General features: G+C 39.3%; 1 protein-coding gene and 1 long non-coding RNA gene across 3 annotated transcripts in view; both read right to left on the bottom strand.

Moving 5' to 3' along the window:
• LOC114555643 (uncharacterized) overlaps positions 1-303 on the bottom strand; it is a 31,111-nt gene extending 30,808 nt beyond the window's left edge. The window contains exon 1 of the long non-coding RNA XR_003692580.1: positions 64-303. This is a non-coding gene — a long non-coding RNA (uncharacterized LOC114555643). The remainder of the gene's footprint in view (positions 1-63) is intronic.
• A 7,075-nt stretch (positions 304-7,378) lies between these two features.
• smarca2 (SWI/SNF related BAF chromatin remodeling complex subunit ATPase 2) overlaps positions 7,379-20,692 on the bottom strand; it is a 59,456-nt gene continuing 46,142 nt past the window's right edge. For both annotated transcript variants that reach the window (XM_028577416.1, XM_028577418.1), the window contains exons 30-34: positions 16,738-16,843; positions 16,149-16,250; positions 12,161-12,287; positions 11,499-11,632; positions 7,379-7,807 (exon numbers count right to left, since the gene is read on the bottom strand). In XM_028577416.1, coding sequence (XP_028433217.1) covers positions 7,778-7,807; positions 11,499-11,632; positions 12,161-12,287; positions 16,149-16,250; positions 16,738-16,843 — 499 coding nt within the window. In that variant the 3' untranslated portion in view covers positions 7,379-7,777. The remainder of the gene's footprint in view (positions 7,808-11,498; positions 11,633-12,160; positions 12,288-16,148; positions 16,251-16,737; positions 16,844-20,692) is intronic.

The following is a 20,692-nucleotide window of genomic DNA, read 5'->3' as shown; positions in this document are numbered from 1 at the left end:
CACTAAAAGCCCATTTTTTTCTGCTGTGTGACTAGCTGCACGCTGGTTAGTTTTGGCGCTTACCCACTGCTAGTAGCATCTCTACTCGGCTCGGCATGACTCAACCGCATTGCCCCGTCCTCCTTTTTCCATTGCAGATTTAGTACCGCCTCATGAGTGAGGCGAGCACGTCTGGTCACCATATCGCCGCCGCAGGAAACTGCAGTGACCTAACGCAACACACAACATAGAACGTCAAAGGTGTGTTGTTGTTGCAACAGCCAGAAGACAAATTTTGTTTCAAAAGAAGCTGGACGCAGCAAAAAAAAAGAACACCGCTCGATAAACTATTTAAAAACGGCGGGTTTGTTCAGGACACCCCCGTCTGTCGCTAGCAATGATGACGCAGTGAAAAAAACTTAAAAAAAAAAAAGAAAAGAAGAAGAAAAGCGTTTTATTAATGCTAGCACACTTTTATCTCCAACATTTCTGTTATTATGGTTTTTATCTTATATTGGAGGGTGTTTTATTATATTTTAATTTTAGTGTTATTTTCTTATACATTTGTTAACCGAGATGCAGGGCTCCAAGAGGATGAAGCCTTGGGACTTTCCTCTAGCACCACCATGAGGTTTTGTGTGAAATATCTCAACAGCTGGTCCCTCTCAGGACAAGTTGTAATAACTTCAGAGGTTTCCCGACTTTTCATCTAGTGCGATTATTAAGTCAAAAATAGGCTACTTTGGTTTATGACTAAATACCTGCAACATTACTCCCAGTCCCATCAGCCTCAGGTGCACTTTATGTTTAGTTTTAATTAATGAGACATGCTAAATTCTAATGCTGAATTAAGATGGAACATGGTAAACATACCAGAGACGGTTTAGAGAATCTTTGATTATACCGGCTCTTTTTTTATCATTTAGCTCAAAACACAGTGTTCAAGGACAGCATTACAGAGCCGCTAGCAGGATTGTGGACTCACAGTCTATATATTCACTCACTGCCCTTTATTTCCAGGGAGATTATTACATTCAGTGCTGCTGTTATATGTTATCATACAAATGTCCTTTTTCAATGCAAGCCGTTAACCACTGGGCTATGAGTCGTGGGCTACTTTAGAAGTCATACAGCATTAAATAAAGAATAGATTAGATATGGCAATAAGTCCATGTTGCCAGATAATGCAATGACTCTTTAAAGGGTGATATAATGAGCATAAATGGCTGACCCACCTCAGCTGGCTGCTAGAAGAAATACAGAGGTCCTGATTCACCTGATAACTCATGAGTATATCACAAGTGATAGAGTGAGTCACCCTGCACAGAAAGCTCAACTCAGCCTCTTGTATGTATGATGTTAAGATTTCAGTCTCCACACAGAGCTGTGGCAGAACGTGAAGGTCAGGACAAAGACTGAGAATTAAGTAGTAGGTGTATATTTACGCAGGATGTCATTCAGGTACAATGTCAGAGGGCTCAAATGTGTTCTGTAAATGTTGACAAGCTGCTAGACTGAGTGGAAAAAGGGTGACAATTGTATTAATACAGTCGAAAAAACATAATTACAATCTACACAACACACACTTGTCTGTCATGTAGCCTCTCAGCCAGAGGTGGAAGAAGTACTCAGATCCTTTATTTAAGTAAAAGTACTTATACCACACTGTGAAAATACTCTTACAAGTAAAGGTCCTGCACTGAAATTCTTATTTAAATAAAAGTTTCTAAGTATTATCAAGATAATGTAATTAAAGTAAGGCAAGGCAAGTTCATTTCTATAGCACATTTCAGCAACAAGGCAATTCAAAGTGCTTTACATAAAACATTAAAGAACAATTAAAAACATCCATTAAAGTATTGAAAGTGCTCAATGCAGACTGTTATACTATTAAATAGAATCTTATTGGGTCACTCATGCATCACATAAGCAGCATTTTAATGTTGTAGCTGGATGCGTGGAGCTAATTTCAGTTTACTAAAGATCATTTTCATTATGGATTCATCTGATTATTTTTGTCTTTGTTAATCGATTGATTGTTTGCTTTTAAAAACTTCAGAAAATAGTGAGAAATGCCTTTAAAACGACCCAGTGACACCTTCACAATGTTTGTTTTTGTCCAACCTACAGTTGGGAAAAGCAGTCAATCCTCCAATTTGTGAAGCTAGAACCATGAGCTTTCTATAGGTTCTCATTTCTATGTATGTTGTTTTTTCTTTATTGTGTTTTGTTTTTAATATCACACTGTAAAGCACTTTGTGCTGCATTTAACTGTTATTATTATTATCATGAATTGTTTCCAGCAAACAAGCTGTCAGTGAAGTTTATATCAACTCATTTTCTGAGTTAATCGGATAAACGTTTCAGCTGTACTTAACATATGTTTTGTGTGCAAAAACCTCACTAAAAATAAATAATAAGTAACTAAAGTTGTCAGATAAATGTAGTAAAGTAAAAAGTACAATATTTCCCTCTGACATGTAGTGGAGTAGAAATAAAAAGTGGCATGAAAAAAAAGCACCTTAAATGTGTACTAAAATACAGTACTTGAGTAAATGTACTGTACTTAATTACATTCCACTACTGCTTTCAGCTTAAGAGGACTCGGCACTGCAAAGAAACATGAGCTTTTCCTCGATCATGCGTTAAACTGATAGTGAACCCCGGAATCCAAAGGGAGACAAAGCCTTTTCCCGCTCTTCCTTTTAAGTTGTGCAAGAGTTAGCATCGATCAGGCCCATTTCCCGCATCGAATTTGGACAGGCTACAACACCAGATCAACTAATAATACAGAGCACCTGGCCCTTTCAGATCACCATTCATCAACCATTAGGAAGGAAAATTCCTTGAATCAGTTTGCGATTGGAGGGACTTGCATCTGCTGCTTGGAGAATGTGATGATGCAGGACAAAAGCTGCATAGGAATAGCACAAATCGCACTGGCACCTGACCTTTTCCAGCTGACATCTCTGGCACTCAGACAAGGATTAACATCCAATTTGCCCCTCTCTTCCTGGGCTCAAGTCTATCCCAACAGCTCGGCACTTCAAAGAGGGAGATAAAAAAGAAGGGGTGGTGGACGGTCATTCTTCAGGGGGAGTTGGCTTAGTCAAGCTTTGTTTAAAATGGCAGGAATACAAAAAGTAAAGCTGTTTTGATGTGCTGCGGTGTGAGTGGGAGGGTCCGGCCAGCTGTACAGTACGATGGCCTTTCTTCTGCCCTCCTGTGTCTGAGCTGCACCATACAGCCATAAAATACAACCACGATGCCATGAAATCATGAACCCGTGTGTTCAAATCAATAGGCTCTATATCTCCTTGTTGTTTCTGACTTGTGTACTTATTTGGTCTAAATTGTTAACAAACAGAATAGAAATCTGATGTGTATTTATTAGTTCTGTGGTGCATCCAATAGACTAAACTGCATTGTAGGCAGAAGTCAAGCCAGCCGTCATTACAGTGGCAATAACTCCATGCCTGTTGAACCTGTTACGTTTTAAAAGGTATAGTGATTGAAAAAGTCATATTCTAAAAAACTAAAACTTTTCAATGAAATTTAGTCTGCATGTGATTTATATAGCCTAAAGATCAACATGTCTCCACTTCCTCCCACTGTACAAAAGTTAAAAAAGTTTTAGCTTAATTTACCTTAACTGAACAGCTTCAGAGTCATTGGAATGGTTATATGACTTTTTTTGGGTTGCATGGTGGTCGTCTCGCTTCCCCCTAGCGCCTGTGAGCGGAAAAACCACCCTTGCAACTTTGGGCTGGGTTAGGGTTAGAAACCAATAAAATGTATAAATTCATCTACTGGCAATGGTTAATTAGGTAGAAATGTGTAGATTATCTATCCTTAGAGAATCCCTGACCTCTGGTTGTTTTGAAGCTGGCTGTACTAATATGAATAATGTAATAATCTCATGTTAGGCAGTGGAATCTGCATTTGCTGGAGGGTTTTATAACCAGTGGTGCCAGTGGTAAATCTTATTTGTATTGCGTTTTTAATTGTCTCCTTTCCCCACTCTATTCCTCTCTTCTTAATACTTATATACACACTATGCATCCCTGTTCATTCACTTTGTTCTTGTTTTTCCAGTTAGATCCGCGGCGCTACCATTGGGCCCGGGTGGGCCTGGGCCCACCCATTTTAGGTCCGGGCCCACCCATTTTGACCAAGGCCTATAGTGAGTAGTGAGTGATTTTCATTTTAGCAGTTCATCCAATAAGCAGCTTGAGGAAAGCTTTGAGTGAAAGCTTCTCAGCCAATCAGCGGCTTCTACCCCACGTGTGGACTATTAAGCCTGCCCACAGGCTGCATCGTCACCAGCAAGCGATCCAATGAAATGAATGACGTTTTCGCGCAAGCTCAATGAGACAGACACAGACCGTATGAAACGCAAAGCAAAGCAAAGCAAAGCAGCTGGTTTTCATTTAAATTCAGCAAGAAACGCTCCGAGGAGCAGGAGGAGGAAACTCCTGCCATTTTAAGTAATGCGGTTACAAGTGACGAGTTACCATCCTGCTCGGCCGCCCTCTCCCCATCAAGTCCTCCCGTAGCCACCCCCTCACACCAGCAAGGCAAGTAGGCTAACCGTTAGGCTAACGTTAATGTTAGTGTCTATCTGTCTGTATGCAAGGGGAACCCATTTTTTTTGGCTTATTTTAACTGGCCCATCCAGTTTTCTGGAGGCCCACCTACAATCAAAATCCTGGTGCCGCTAGTGGGCACAGCTACCAGAAGGTTGCTCACGTCACATCTACGTCTTCGAGCTCAGTTGGAGGCTGCGCAGAAACGCTCAGCTATCACTCGAAAAGTGCTTCTAATAGCCTTCACTGGTCTCCGTGGAAATGTAGGGCGTCACATTGTCCATTTATTTTACTGTCTATGAAAATATCCTGGATACTGGATCTGCCGTTTTGGTGGAGCCCAAGGGGGTAAGCCAGCGTCCACACACCATAGCTCCTATGGAGCCATTTTGTTGCTAACAAGCCATCACCGGCCGTTAGCATCCCATTGACTGCCATTCATTTTGGCGCCACTTTGACAGCAAATAACTTTACATCTGAAGCATTTAAAGACTCTATTTGTCCATTGTTTATTTCTAAAGAAACACAACAATGTATAAAAGGCTCCATTACCTTGGATCTCACGTTATGGCTCCGTAGGAGACATTTTTGTAAAAATAGGCTAACGATTGTGTCATAACCACGCGACTTACTGTCGCATAGTAGAGCAATTACCGTACAGTACAGGAGAAGCTCGCAGGTAGTTAGCTGTTTAAGTTTAATTACTAATGTTAACTAGCATTTTAGTTAGCAATAATTAGCCTGTGCCTATGTTATCTCCTTACATATACCCAGAGTGATAGAGAAAGACAGTGGCGACACTCCCATTGGACTCCGTTGTGCGCTTTTTGCCGCCAATTCCGGGGTATGCAGCCTTGCATAGTTCCAAACAATCAATGTAGCAAGTCCTCGGGACCCACAGGATATATATAGGTCTGGCAACGCAAGACTAATATAGAGAAGACGGTAGTCATATGTGTTGTTTTCAGTGTGAAGGAGCATTGCATGATATTTCATTCTTCTTAATTTTTTTTTCAAGGCTGACAACTCAAATAATCATTTGAATAATGTCAGTTGTGTTGACAGACAAGGAAGGGGAAGTCAATGGTTCATGTGTGATTTAAAGTAGATTATATTGACCTGAAACAGCAAGTCTGTATGTTTTTTCTACTTAGACCTAAGACTTTTGCAAAAGAACATTTGCTAAGGCAATTAGCAGCAACAATAGAACAAGGTCAACTGAATCAAATGGTTTCACAGGTTAAATAGTGTGTGTACAATAAATTCCACAAGCAGTGTGCATTGCAAAACACTAACAGGCAGAAATGGTTCCCAGTGGAAAAAATAAACAAGAAAATGTATTTTGTGCTGAAAATCGGTGAGATTTTATTTGCCCTGGGCTATGAAATACAACCACAAAGACACTGTGCAAAGAAAGCAAAGATTAAGTTACACTTATGGAGAGTCGGCGAGCACGTTACACAAACAAAAAATGATATATATCTGCATGTACACAGTATATTGCCAAAAGAGTTCATGCTACAAACGGCATATAAACCAACAAAATGAGGGCTCAAAACTAATACAGGAACACAAACACCTCAATCCAAATAAATCCAAATATACTGTTATATTCAATGTGTCATTCAAAGCAAAATGTTTAATCCCAGAATATTTTTTTCTTTGTAATATTTTCTGTTGTTCACCGCCTTTAATAATCCAGCTAAAACTTGTCTGTGTGCAACAGGAGCAACATGTTTTCAGGCGCTTTAAAAAGCTCCTTTTAGTCACGCTTTTTTTTCTCAACAGGACAAGGTGTTTCCCCATGAATCTGCAGCCTAAAAACATCCAATTTCAAAAATCCAAATAACCCAAATGCTCCTTTCTGGGAGAGAAGTTCAAAGATTCTGCTCTGATACACGACAACCTGAAAGCATTACAGGAAAGGATACATGAAACACATGGACTTTACCTAAATAATGTGCCGCCTACATAATGTAAGGTTACATTTCTGTTAATACAAAAAAAAAAAGCATTCAGCATTTATGGCCACTCGAAAGTGTAAGTCATCGGGCTGTAAGAGATTGTATATATATATATATATATATATATATATATATATATATATATATATATATATAGAGAGAGAGAGAGAGAGAGAGAGAGAGAGAGAGAGACAGACATTCTTAAACTTTCATTATTGAGTGTTTGCTAAGCCCCACCCCTTGTGGTTACTGTTGCTACGTCTGTCAAGCTTTCCATTCTTGCAGTCTTCAATAAAATTGAATAATATTGAAATTCTAAGTACATTTTTAAATAATGGAGTCCTTTAGCAGGCTTCTCATTTCTTGCTGGCGACCGTCGATTTAGCTGAAATGGCAACTGATGCTGGCAGATTCAATCAGCTGTAGCTAGCTAGCTAATTATGCTAGTTAGCTCCATTAGTTGGAAGGAACTTTAGCTTACTACAGTATGTGTTAATAATAATGATGATGAATAACATTACATTTGTGTAGCATTGTTTAAGCAGGACAATCAAACATTTATTGCTTACGTTAAAGCAGATAAACACGCTGTTCGATATATTATATTGACTAGTTATGGTTGCTAGGCTATGATTGGACAATCGCTGGTTGGGGGGGAGGGGTTTAGCTAACAATCAATTTCTCTAACATTTGGCACTGCACAAGGTGATGAATCCAAAAATTAAAACTTGATTGATTGCCTTTTCTTTATCACCAGTGGCTCTCCAAATTAACTTGGATGTCCTTGGCTTATATATACTGTGTGTGTGTGTGTGTGTGTGTGTGTGTGTGTGTGTGTGTGTGTGTGTGTATTACACATTTAAAATTTTAATATCTATATTTCTTTTTCTAAAAGTGCAAGCAAGTACAAATCAAGCAAAAGCGAGTACAGCATGACCAAATCTTTTTTTTCCTTCCTTTTTCATACAGAATTTAAATTTTTATTTTTTTTTTAAAGCACAGAGTTAAAAAATATACTAAAAATTGTCTTAAAAACAGGAATATAAGCAGATTGGTATTGCTGTAGCTTATTGATTACTAGTAATACATTTTCAAGCTGGTAGGAGAAAGTTACGACAAAACAGACTACAAACGGGCAGAGGACAAATGGAGTCAAAATAAAAAAATACAGAATATGAACCTAAACAACGGTGATGGAAGATATTGTCCTTTTTGTTTATAAGTGCTTTAAACAATATCCTCCTTTGGTCAGTCGTCGTCGCTCTTGTCCGACTGATCCTGCAGAAAGAAAGAGATAAAAGGCATTAGGAGAGAGGGAGATTTAAAGGCTGAAAGAGGCAGAGGAGAGAACGTTTAAAAAAGGCAAAGGGAGAAAAGTCCATATTTCAAATCTGCGGTTAAGTAGCAACAAGAATTTTCTTTGAACACACTGCACACAAAAGGCAGTTACCACGGTGACTGATAGACAGCTGAGGAAATCAATCACTACATTTGTATTTACAGAGTAACATGGCTTTTGGCTACGCTCTGGTGAAGGTCTCATTTTGACCGAGCTGTTTACATTAACCTCAAACACCATGCAATTAAGTGTTGCTGCCCACGGATGCCAAATATTGAGTGTGTCTGATCCCTATAGATTTCATATTAAAGTACAATATCAATAAGTATTTATCATGCTCTTAATCTGGATTTATACTTCTGTATTAGCGAGGATTCAAACCCAAAACAGCCCTGAGTTATGTTGTCCCCCAAACCTTCTACCAAAGTACTATTTTATTTTTTAAATATTGTATACCTATATTTCATGCTGTTCTATTTTATATCTTCGATCGTAATCAGACTTTGTTCCACCTAACACCATTTTTCTTTTCTTTTTTAAATTCTTCTATTTTTTTTTATACATATCTACAAGAGCACAGTCGGAGGGAGTCTGAGACTTAACGTTTTTATTGCCAACAGCTGCATCACTGTAATTGTTGTGCACATGACAAGGAATAAAGAACGTTACGTATTTTAACTCCAGATTCTATGAGTATAGGCTTCGCCCCCAAAGGGCTGTCGCTATTGGGTTTATGCCTTCGCGCATGCGCAGTCGTGAAGATTTTCTTTCCCACCCTTGCGTCCAGCACTGGCCTCATCTACGTCCGTAGATAACTGTATATTACATGAGCGGAATCATTGCTCTGCTCCCAACATCAGCATTTTCTTCAGCCAATGTTAGTGGGGCAGATGGCCCAAACCTTAGAGGGCTACGCCTATACTCATGGAATCTGGAGTTACAATACGTAACTATCGTTCTATTTCGTATAGGCTCCGCTCTCTAAAAGCTGTCGCTATTGGGTTAGGGCGAAGCTGATGTAGTCAATGGCCCAATCCCAAAGTGAGCCCTGAGGACTAAGGACTAAAGACTCACAGACTTAATTGATCTTAGGTGCTAAGTGAGTGAGTGTGTGAGGCCACATGGGCTCAAATAGGTATAAATGGGATTGGGACAGCACTTCACACAAGGATCACATGTTACCTTGGCAACGTTTAATAAAAAAGATGTTGCTGACACTTGCCGGTTTGGGAATTTTCATTTTAAGTTTGTTGCTTTCCGCATGGCCAAGGCACAGGAGACGGCTGCGTGATTCCACATTATTTCAAGCTCTTGTTTTACAAGCTGGAAAACAGGTTGGTCTGTTCCGTGGGTCGTGTGTCATGCTGTTGTTTACCTTTGTAATTTCCGGATTTCCACGGTCTCCGCGATAAACGCCACAGCGCTTTGAACTGTGGGTAATTCCCTTTGGTGAAGTCTGCATCGATGCAGACTCACGGAAAGGGCTCGGTAAGTGTGTACTCAAACCCTCACGCCCTTTGAAATTCGACATTGGGACAACCCTAAGCCCTTACGAATTTCGCGAGAACGCGCACCAAAGTCCGTGAGTCTGTGAGTCCGGACTTTGGGATTGGGCCAATGCCACCTGCGACACAGGGTCCACAAGCAGAACAAAGACTAACTTCTCTGCTTATTTGCCGCATTCTTAATGATGTCTGGCAGATCTAGGAAGAGAGCCCTAGCGGTGGAGAGCGGAGCCGCCTGTGGCAGAGGGGAAGACCGTTGAAGCGGTGCCCCTGGCTTTTCGGGAGACGGGGCATCGATCCCCGTCTCGAGGTCCATTCTTCCCAGAGCGGAGGAGGTAAAACCGGTGAGAAAGCCGCCATCCGGGGGAGACGAGTCAGCGGACTCGTGCCCGTCGGAGACGTCTTTTCCCGGCAGATCCAGAGTGTCAGCGGGGTCCTGTTGGTCTGCCCAGCTGCCATCTCCCTCACCATCGACCGATCAAAGCCAGAAAAGCATCCGCCCGCCGTTGTAGCTCTTTAGTTGGCAGGCGGGCGCAGAACGGGCAAGAGGCTTGAGGGGTGAGAGCCATCCCGGCGTGAGCAGCACCGAGGCAGGACTCACAGCTGGGGTGGAGATCCGACGGCAGGATGTAGCCAGTCCGGCAGCCGGTACAGAGGTAGAAGCTGGAGGTAGAAGTCTTCATACTGCTAGCTGAAGAAAAACTGGGAGCAGAGCAACGATTCCGCTCATATAATATACAGTATCTGCGGAAGTAGTTGAGGCCCACGCTGGACGCAAGGGCGGGAAAGAAAATCTTCACGAAGGGATAAACCCAATAGCGACAGCCCTTAGAGGGCAAAGCCTATACGAAATAGAACTTGAAGTACTGGATTTTTAGATGAGAAAAACTAATACTGGTATCAAAGTCAAAGTCTTGGTATTATAACCCTGGACAGAGAAAAAGGCCACATTGTCACCCTGAATGCAAAGAATCTCCGAGACTAATAATGGTGTGTTAGGAGGCAGAGGCTGATCTATTAGGTGCTAATTATCTAAAAAAAAAAAATAACTTAAGTGGCGGTTGCCATGGCTTTAAATTTCCCATAAGTGGTTTTATTGTATGCTGGCAGCAACTTAAATGAAGAGGAGGATAAACACAATGGAAGGTGTGTAATACAGTAAATCGAGTCCTGACTGAGAGATGGCTCCATAATATAATATGCAATGACATACAACATGGTAGATTCCCTGGATACAGTACATTTGAATTCATTTGTAGACGTTTTCCTCTTGTTTACATCTAGTTGAGATCATTCTGTGTTGCATGTCGTACGGTGGTTTCTAGTTTATGGAAAGTGTTGTAAGTTTGTGCTGTATTATTCACTCAATGCTACACCTGTTAAAGGTCCCTCCCCACTCTGATTCAGAGGGTAGAGGCTTGCATGTCTGATGAGGCCACTTGTTGAGCTTTCTGCAGATTTTACCTTCAGTGTGCGTCACATTTACTAGAAAACCTTTTGACACCTATGTGAAAAGTAAGCTGCTACATTAGCATGAACTAATTAAAATAACCCTTAGTTGCAGCCTTAATTGGACTAATGTCGAATTTGTGGGAGGCATCGGTTTCGGTGAATATGGTAATTTTCAAAAACAAAACCGGGCCAAGGAACAGGGTTCCTGCAGTTACTTTTCTCTGTGAAAGGAGTGGATTTTGACAAGAAAATACCTGGATCTCAATTCACACGCTTCAACCCTAAACTTTATTACTTACCGTTGTGAAACTGATGTGTGTGTTTCTCCAAGCACTCTTTGAATCATCAATATAAGCTCTTACATAGAGATTTTATGGTAGAAACCTAATTTAATTTAATTTCCCCTCAGCATCCTATTTCTCATGTTCCATGATAAGGGATGAGCTGCTACTGTAAGATTTACAAAGCTGTGGTTGCCAATAACATGCCAATGTCATTTTTGGTCAGTATCTTTTCCATAAGAATTTATTTATCTCATTTGCCAATTCAGAATTATATTTACATAAAGGAGAATTGGAATTCTTAACTTAACCCGTTAACTTTAACTTCCCGGTGTGGTTTTTGCTAAGAGATGTACTAGCAATCTAGTATAATGAACTGAAAGTGAACCTACATTGTCATCCAGGTCTTCGTCGCTGTCGTCGTCGCTGACGACCGGCTTGGCCTTCCCTCGGCTTTGCCTCTTTTTGCCTTTGTCTGTGCTGCGCAGCTCCTTACTCAGCTTGATCTTAACCCGCACAGACTTGGCTGAATTAAGCACAAGGAGAAAGAAAGAGGGATTAAAAAACTATCCGCTTCTCAAATAAGAGTATTTGTTGTTATTTTTTTCTGTTTTATATCCGAGTAAAGTGAATATCTTTGTGTTTTGGACTGTTGATCGGAATAAACAATTAAATAACTTGAGCTCTGGTAAATGGTGATTCATATAAATGTGAAAATAATAATAACTTGCAGCCCTAATGTCAATTGTTCAAAATAGGATGTTTTCAGATCATTATTATTATTGACAAAAAGCCAACCATCTAAACTTGTTTTCATTTGTAACTTTCAGACACTGTATTTCTACATTGTTATTATAATTATTATTTTTTTATATATTATATTTTTCTTCTGTGTTACAGTAGCTCATACTGCTCCCTCTGGAATGATGGCAAAGTGAATCTCAAACCAGAGCAGCGTTCACTGAGTTTATAGTGTAGAATTTAAATGAGTGTGTGTGTGTGTGTGTGTGTGTGTGTGTATTCATATGCATGCCCTATAAATGGTGCGTCTTACCTTCAGCCTCTGACTCATCTTCGTCATCATCATCCTCATCGCTGTCATCTTCACTCTCTTCATCCTTGGCAATCTTCTGCCTGGCACTCTTAAACACAGACTGAAGAACAATGGAGTCCTCGTATATCTGTGGGGGGATGAAAAAAGAAGCGCTGATGATACGAACACCTCCTCGAACAGCATGGATAACATGTATTACTGGGAATATGGGAGCGAAGGGTGGATGTGGGAAGACATAATAAGAGGAGAGATTAAAATGGAGAGAGACATGGGAGAAGAGTAAAACTGGTGGGTATGGTGCTACAAACAAAATTAATAGCATTGATTATTAATGGCTATACCTACGTTTTGACTACAATAAATTCAAAACTGGAATGAAATACACAAATGACTATTTCCTTAAAAAAAAGCAATGAAATAGAGCTCTGTCCAGAGAAACTAGGCTCTTTTTGGCCTCTGTGTCTTTGTGTTGGTATATTGCATTACAGGCTACCTTTTTGGTAAACACAAGTGCAAAAAAGACCTTTAAAAAATAGCCGTAAGAACAGTTCATAAAGCAGGATATGATCACACCAACTTACTGTTTTTACATTGCAGAGCTTTAAAGTTCATTGATATAGTTGCACAAATCATGTATAAAGCAAAAAACAGACTACTAACAGGTAATATTCAGAAGTTCTTTTTTGATAGAGAGGGGGGTTATAATTTAAGGGATATGTTTAAATTCAAGGTTCTAGCTGTTCGCACGACTAGAAAAAGTCAGTGTATGACAATCAGTGGTGTGAAATTGTGGAATGGTCTGTGCACAGAAGCAACGTCCAAACATAATCCAGTTCAAAAAAGGTACAAAGCAATGATTTTCAAAAAATATAGGAAAGAAGGAGGGCTTTAATAATGTGTTCATTGACGTATGTGTATGATTGTGTATGATTGAGTGTGTGTGTATATATATATATATACAGTGGGGGAAATAAGTATTTGACCCCTTGCTGATTTTGCAGGTTTGCCCACTTACAAAGAATGCAAAAATCTACAATTTTAATCATATGTACATTCTAACAGTGAAAGACAGAATCCAAAAACAAAAACCAGAAAATCACATCATATGAATTTATTAAAATTGATAACCATCTGATGAGGAAAAACAAGTATTTGACCCCCTGGACAAACAGCATGTTAATATTTTGTAGAAAAGCCATTATTGGCCAGCACAGATGTCAAACGGTTTTTATAGTTGGTGACAAGGTTTGTGCACATTTCGGCAGGGATGTTGGCCCACCTCCCCTGCAGACAGCCTCCAAATCATTCAGGTTCCAAGGTTGTCGCCTGGCAACTCGAATTTTAAGCTCCCTCCAAAGATTTTCAATCGGATTCAGGTCTGGAGACTGGCTAGGCCACTCCAGAACCTTGATGTGCTTCTTCTTCAGCCACTCTTTTGTTGCTTTGGCGGTGTGCTTAGGGTCGTTGTCGTGCTGAAACACCCATCCTCGACCCATCTTCAGCTCTCTCACTGAGGGAAGGAGATGTCGGTCCAGAATTCCACGATACATGGCCCCGTCCCATCCTCCCCTCAATACGATGGAGTTGTCCCGTCCCCTTGGCTGAAAAGCACCCCCAAAGCATGATGTTGCCACCACCATGCTTGACGGTGGGGATGGTGTTCTTTGGGTTGTACTCGGTGTTCTTTGCCCTCCAAACACGACGAGTTGAGTTGAGGCCAAAAGTTCTATTTTGGTCTCATCTGACCACATCACCTTCTTCCAGGCCTCTTCTGAGTCGTCCAGGTGGTGAATGGCGAACTTCATGCGGGCCTGTACATGTTTCTTCTTGAGCAGGGGGACCTTGCGTGCGCTGCAGGATTTCAATCCATGACGGCGTAGTGTGTTACCAACCGTTTCTTTTGTAACTGTGGTCCCAGCTGCCTTCAGTTGATTCATCAGTTCCCCCCTTGTGGTTTTGGGATGATTTCTCACCGTTCGCATGATCAGGGACACCCCACGAGGCAAGATCTTGTGTGGAGGCCCAGACCGAGGGAGGTTGGCGGTGGTGTGGTGCTTCTTCCATTTCCTGATAACTGCACCGACAGTTGATCTTTTCTCTCAAAGTTGCTTTCCGATTCTCTTGTAGCCCATCCCAGCCTTGTTCAGATCAACAATCTTGTCCCTGATGTCCGTAGAAAGCTCTTTGGTCTTGCCCATGGTGGTGATGTTGGATGCTGGTTGTTTGGGTGTTGACAGGTGTCTTTTATACAGGTAACGAGGTGAGGCAGGTGTATTTGATGTAGATAATTGGTTCGGATTGGGGCTGTGTCTTAAAGAAAGACTAACTGGCTTGTAGGAGCCAGAATACTTGCTGTTTGTCCAGGGGGTCAAATACTTGTTTTTCCTCATCAGATGGTTATCAATTTTAATAAATTCATATGATGTGATTTTCTGGAATTTTCTTTGGGATTCTGTCTTTCACTGTTAGAATGTACATATGATTACAATTGTAGATTTTTGCATTCTTTGTAAGTGGGCAAACCTGCAAAATCAGCAAGGGGTCAAATACTTATTTCCCCCACTGTATATATATATATATATATATATATATATATATAAATAAAGATAAATATAAATATGTGGTAAATTAAATAATTTACTGAGTTATGGAAAAGGGGTAGGATTAAATAAGTGTATACTTCTTCCTACTCCTTTTCAGACATGTCTATACAGTATTGGCTAATGTTACTTATTGTTTATTGAATGTTTTGCTTATTTAACTTAGTACATTTCTTTGATGTTTTGTTTGGTTTATTTTTGATATGTCTGAAATAAATGTCTTCATTCATTCATTCTTCATTCATTCATTAAGCCAAGCTTTTCCAGAAAAATAAAAAGGATAGAACAGAAGAGTATATGCTATGGGTGTCACACCATGTGCAATGGAGCAGTGTACTTGGGAGATAAATCACTCGAGAAAACAAACAACTATGTTTTTGATTAACTATATTTATTGTTTTGTCCATAAAAGGACAGAAAATTGTGAAAAACGCCCATCAAAAGGGCTGGTGGCTATGTGTAGGAACATGCTTTGTCGCATGTCAAATCACTATCAACATTGTGAAGCTGATGCCTTCAAATGTCTTGTTGACAATCTAAAACCTGGCCTCCTTCTCCTTACTGGCTCGTAGGATTATCTTACTCAAGTGGAAAGACCCTGCTCCTCCTTCCCACTCACAGTGGATTAGAGACATTATGTCCTGTATGAATTTAGAGAAAATACATTGCACTACCCAGGGATCTGAGGATACATTTTACAGAATATGGCGCCCCTTCTTGACATTATTTGAAAAACCGACTACAACAATTTCAAAGTAGCTATCCCCTTCCCCCCCTTTTTATATATATATATATATATATATATATATATATTTTTATATATTTTTATTTTTTTTTTTTTTAATTTTTTTTAATTTTTATTATTTTATGGTGTGGGTTTCATTTTTTTTTTTTTGTCATTCTGTACCTTCTCAACCTTTATGTATTATAATTTAGACTGTTTTAAACTATCTCTTGTGGTAATCCTTAATACAGGTTTGTTTGTAAGTGGGTGGGAGGGTGGGATATGGGGGGGTATGTTCTGGTTAAAAAAGGCAAAAATATGCATATCCCATTGTACAGTAATTGTTTTTTGCAATTTTGTCATTCAATAAAAAAAAACCTTGAAAGACAATCTAAAACCTGAAGATATTCAGTTTACAGTTATAGTATACAGAAGGAGTACTTAATATTCATATCAGAAAAGCTAAAAGCAGAGAGTATTTGGAGTTTTTTCTTGATAAAAACTATTTTTTAAAGAATTTTCTGTTCATTGACTGAGAAATGTAATGTTTCGGCACCACTTCTGGCTCTCCATTAAATATGGCTAAACACAAAAAAAAAAAAAAAAAAAAAAAAAAAGAAGTCAATTGGAGAAACTTCAGTTCCACATGAAGGGGGATTCTGACCTGGGATCCCTCCAGGTTGAAGGTCTGGGCGTTGTGACAAAGCAGCATCACGTCCCTCTCCAGGTCTACCACACTCCTGTATTTATGGTTTCTCACGCGATCCTGTTGATGGAAAAATATCAGATTGATTCACACTAATTTCTCTCAAATTATATTCAATGCCTTCTCTTACATTCTTGACACTCAAAAATTATGTAAATCTTTCATGAAGTTGATTAGGGCAGCAACGGTTATTGTTATCGGTAATCTGTTGATTATCTCCTCGGGTAATTGATTAAAATGTCAGAAAATAATTTAGACCAATAAAACCAGCAATCATTCACATTCGAGAAGCTGAAGCCAGAGAAGCAGGAATTTTGCTTAAAAAAAAAAGAAAAAGACAAACGATAAATCAATATATCATTTTTTGACAATCCACTAATCAATTAATCAACAAATGGTTGAATTGAATGTTTCTTCCCCGCCCTATGACTACACAGTATGCTAAAGATGCCGTTCATCTTTTAAATCTTCTGCTCTTTGATCCCACTTATCTTCATCATCCTATTGTTCATCCACAATAACTGCTGGGTCATCACAGTTGACATACTTTGATCTTTTTGAAGTCCACAGGTTTTCTGATCAGCTCGTAATATTCTGGGAGCTCCTTCCTAGATGGTAACTGGACGAAGACCTCACTTAGTTGTCTTCCTGACCTGGTGACACACAATAATTACAAATAATAATTAACCCAATTTGCAAGCAGATCATTACTTAAAAGGTACACTGTGTAGGAATTTCTCCCATCTAGCGGTGGAATTGCATTTTGCATTCAAACGAATAGTGCTCTCTAGCGCCTCGCTTTTTCAAATTTGTGTTGCAACTACGGTAGCCGTTTTGTACCGAGAAGCTATGACAACATGTCTTCCAATTTTTGCTTTTTTGGTGACGAGGATTCCTTCTCCTGTGGCTCGGCATAAGTATGATCCTCCATTATGAACTAAAGTGCAGTGCAGGCTTTCAAATTTGCCGGGGCAGTGACAAGCGCCTCTCACTGATCTCCTTCTCTGTTTCAGATGATTTCAGTCACGTGACACTGGCTCGGAACAAAAACGCGTTGTGGATTAGCTAGACCGGTAGGCTAGTGCTTTATGTCTCTCTCAGCTAGGATAGTTTTTCAAAATGGCGGAACGACATGGAAGCCTCCTTGGACTTGCCCGTCCAATGTAAATACAGATAAGAAATTCTTCGCTTACGAGGATAAGTCAGATCATTGGCAGAGGTCATTTTACACCAATGAGGACATAGTTATGAATGAAGACATTGATTTTAGCTAATAAAATACTTAAAACACTACACAGTGTACCTTTATGGTACCTTTTACCTCTCCAGAAAGTTATGTGTCCAGTTTTCTTTTACATATGAACAATTACAATATTAAAAGTCGGGTCTTGTGAATGTAAAAAAAAATATGGGCTGCCTCCATTTGAATCTACAGCAAAAGAAAAATATTTCCAGGACAGTATACCAGCCACTCATACACTCACACACTCTCTCTCACACACACCCACAGGCCGTAGCTTGGGTTGGCTGGACTTTGTAATTTTTACTAAAATATGTTTCTGAAAACATGTGAGGCGAGAAATAGGCAACAAATCTTAATTCACATTTGATCAGCACTGCCTAGTTTTACAGTTTGATCAGAGTTCACAAGCAGCATTTAAAAGTGAGAGACTCCTTGTTTTCCTTGGTGCATTAATTGCAATTTGCCTCTAGAAAGTGTGCTACGTTATATTATTGTTTTGTTTTATTTATAAAGTTGAATAATGCAGCACAATTCATAATTAAGTGTTTATGCTTGGGGCCAGGTTGGCTGTTTCAAATAGGGAGGAAAACCTAAAGAAACTGAAGACATGGAAAGAATTGCAATAAGGCAACTAAATCAATGAAAAAATAACAAAAAAGCAGGATGTTGAACACAAAAGCACATAGAGTTGCTGTGGCTCTATGTAGTCATTGTAATGTATAAAATACAATTTCCTTGTATGTGCAAAACTACTTGGCAATGATACTGATTTTTGATTCAAACTGATTTTCATGTCTGTATGCATCCACAATTTGTTATTTCTTTTTCTACAGGAACATGATTCAGATCAGTTTACATCACAGTTTACAATTAACAAGGCTTCAGAACAAGTACATGTATACATGTACACATACATGTATAAAAGAGAAAAATGCAGAGAAAAAGCAAATGAGCTGCCGATTATACATACATCTGCGTTGTATAGTGAGTTGAGTTAGTGGAAGCAAAATTCAACTACACTGTTTTTACTACTTACAAAGTTGTTTTTTTTAAATCAGTTTTTAGAATTTTTAGAATTACTAGATTTGAGCTATTTTGTAATTATCAAAAATAATACATTCCTAGATTCCTCTTTAAAAAAAAATGAAACCTCAAAATAAAAAAAATCCACCTAAAAAGGTAGTTCAGCCTGATCTCAAGGCTGCTGATCCCAGATGACTTGGATATTGTACAATTACCCCATTGCGGCACCTCTGACTTCTAAACATGCTGTGAGCTTAGATCAACTGTGTAAACTGTGCTGAAATCACAAAAGGTGGATGGTATGTTCAAAATGGGTTTCTACATCTTTGATGTGTGATGCTTCTCAGCCCACTGTTATGGCAACGGGAACCTCTGGGAACAGACCCAATTGTTGACTTCCGTGAAAGACACTGGAATGAATGGAAATGTGACCATGAAGGCTTCAAATCTTCTAATGGCTACCGACAGAAAGACGGTAAAATAACTAGTTTCAAAACAGCTTTAACATCTGTGTGTAACATACTTTATGTGTACGTATTGTACACCTTAACACTAGAACTGCCGGGCACTCAGATGCCCAAGAGCGTCTGTATCCTTTTGTTTGGGCTGATGGGCCATTAAAGGGTAACTACCGTTTTTTCCTATGTTTTTGTGTCTAAGTGACTGATGGAAACAACAATCTTTGACATTGGTCCAGTATTAAGCAAGATCGCTGCAGTCAGCAGCGACGAAACAAGCTTCAATGTAAGTTAATAGGGTCCAGTTTGTATTTACCTTCACAAGTTTTTTTTTTTTTCCATTTATTAATTTCATGATGTATTTCAAAGGCATATTTATTTATTTATTCATGTATTTATTCATTTATTTATTTAATTGTGAATAAAACGGCATTCCATAGAAACCGCTCTGAAGTCGCTAGCGCTAAACCCACCAGATCCCCATCAGATTTCAACCAAAACTAGAGTTGTGATGGTTGGAAAACTGGAAAGACGACCCAAAACGGCTTTTCATAGTTATTATAGTTATTTGGGTTCTGTTGACTTTGAAGGAAGTGTATTTTACGATGATAAAATCACTGTTTATTTATATGGAGTCTGGTGGGTTTTGTGAATGCAATTTCGCAGATTTTTATGTTTAAAAAAAAAAAGTATCTTACTCTTTAACAGAAAGGTCAACCTTCTTAGAAATGCTTTCCATAATTTAGTCAGAGACTTAGAATGTTAATCTGAGCCTGTCAGTGGCAACGCAAGCCCTTTTGTTAAGGTAAATACAAGCTGGACCATTTCCCTATTAACTTACATTGTAGCTTGTTTCGCGATTTTGCTTAATACTGGACCAATTTCAAAGATTGTTGTTCCCATCAGTCACTAAAGACACAAAAACATAGGAAAATAGGGTACAGGTTGAGAAAAACGGTAGTTACCCTTTATCGAGCCAGCACTCTCCATCTCTACAGAATGAAGGACACACACATACGCAGCCCTCACACACCATACACAGCTAGACAGCTGGTCTAACAGCTTGAACCCACACAAAACTTAGCAGTTTAAAATGTGATATTTCCATATGGTATCTATTATCAGAACAAATATTTTCAGCTGCCAACCGATGCCGTAATGATCCAGTTATTTGTCGCTCAAATCAGTTACCGGTCAACACAAAGTCTTCAACAGACAACGCACCCTTCCATCTGATTGCACACATCCAAACCAACTTATAAAAATAATACAATTTAGAAATGTAGTGTTTTGTTCGACTGAGTCACATAAATAACATTCCTGATATTATAGGTTATAGTGCACACACGGGACTTCACTTTCATTTCTAATATTTTACACATATGAAAGAATAAATACTGTGGGCCTACATACCTTAGTGTGATTATTAGTGATTATATGTGCATCATAAAAGCGTCAATTTGGCTACGGAGGAGAGTACCAAGGTTAATCTGTGATTCTGCTGCTGACTGAAGGGGGTGTTTTTGTAAGAAAGAAAGATGTTTTTCTAAATGTTGTTCTATCATTTTGACAATATAGGCATGCACAGAATAGGTATTATCCCGACGTAAATGTCGTGGGCTAAGGCGGTTCTAGTATTAATCCCTCCAGAGGAAATAAAGCCTAGATTGCTGCCTCGCTGCAACTTCCAGGAGGCAAATTCAAGTCCTAAAGTCTGGGAATGGAAATGTCAAACTCTGTCCCAGTCTAGTAAAGTGAGAGGAGTGCCAGAGCTATGA

The sequence above is a fragment of the Perca flavescens genome, chromosome 5, assembly GCF_004354835.1.
Source record: "Perca flavescens isolate YP-PL-M2 chromosome 5, PFLA_1.0, whole genome shotgun sequence".
Classification (NCBI taxonomy): domain Eukaryota; kingdom Metazoa; phylum Chordata; class Actinopteri; order Perciformes; family Percidae; genus Perca; species Perca flavescens.
The sequence above is the reverse complement of the archived record's forward strand: the minus strand, read 5'-3'. Positions and strand labels throughout refer to the sequence as shown.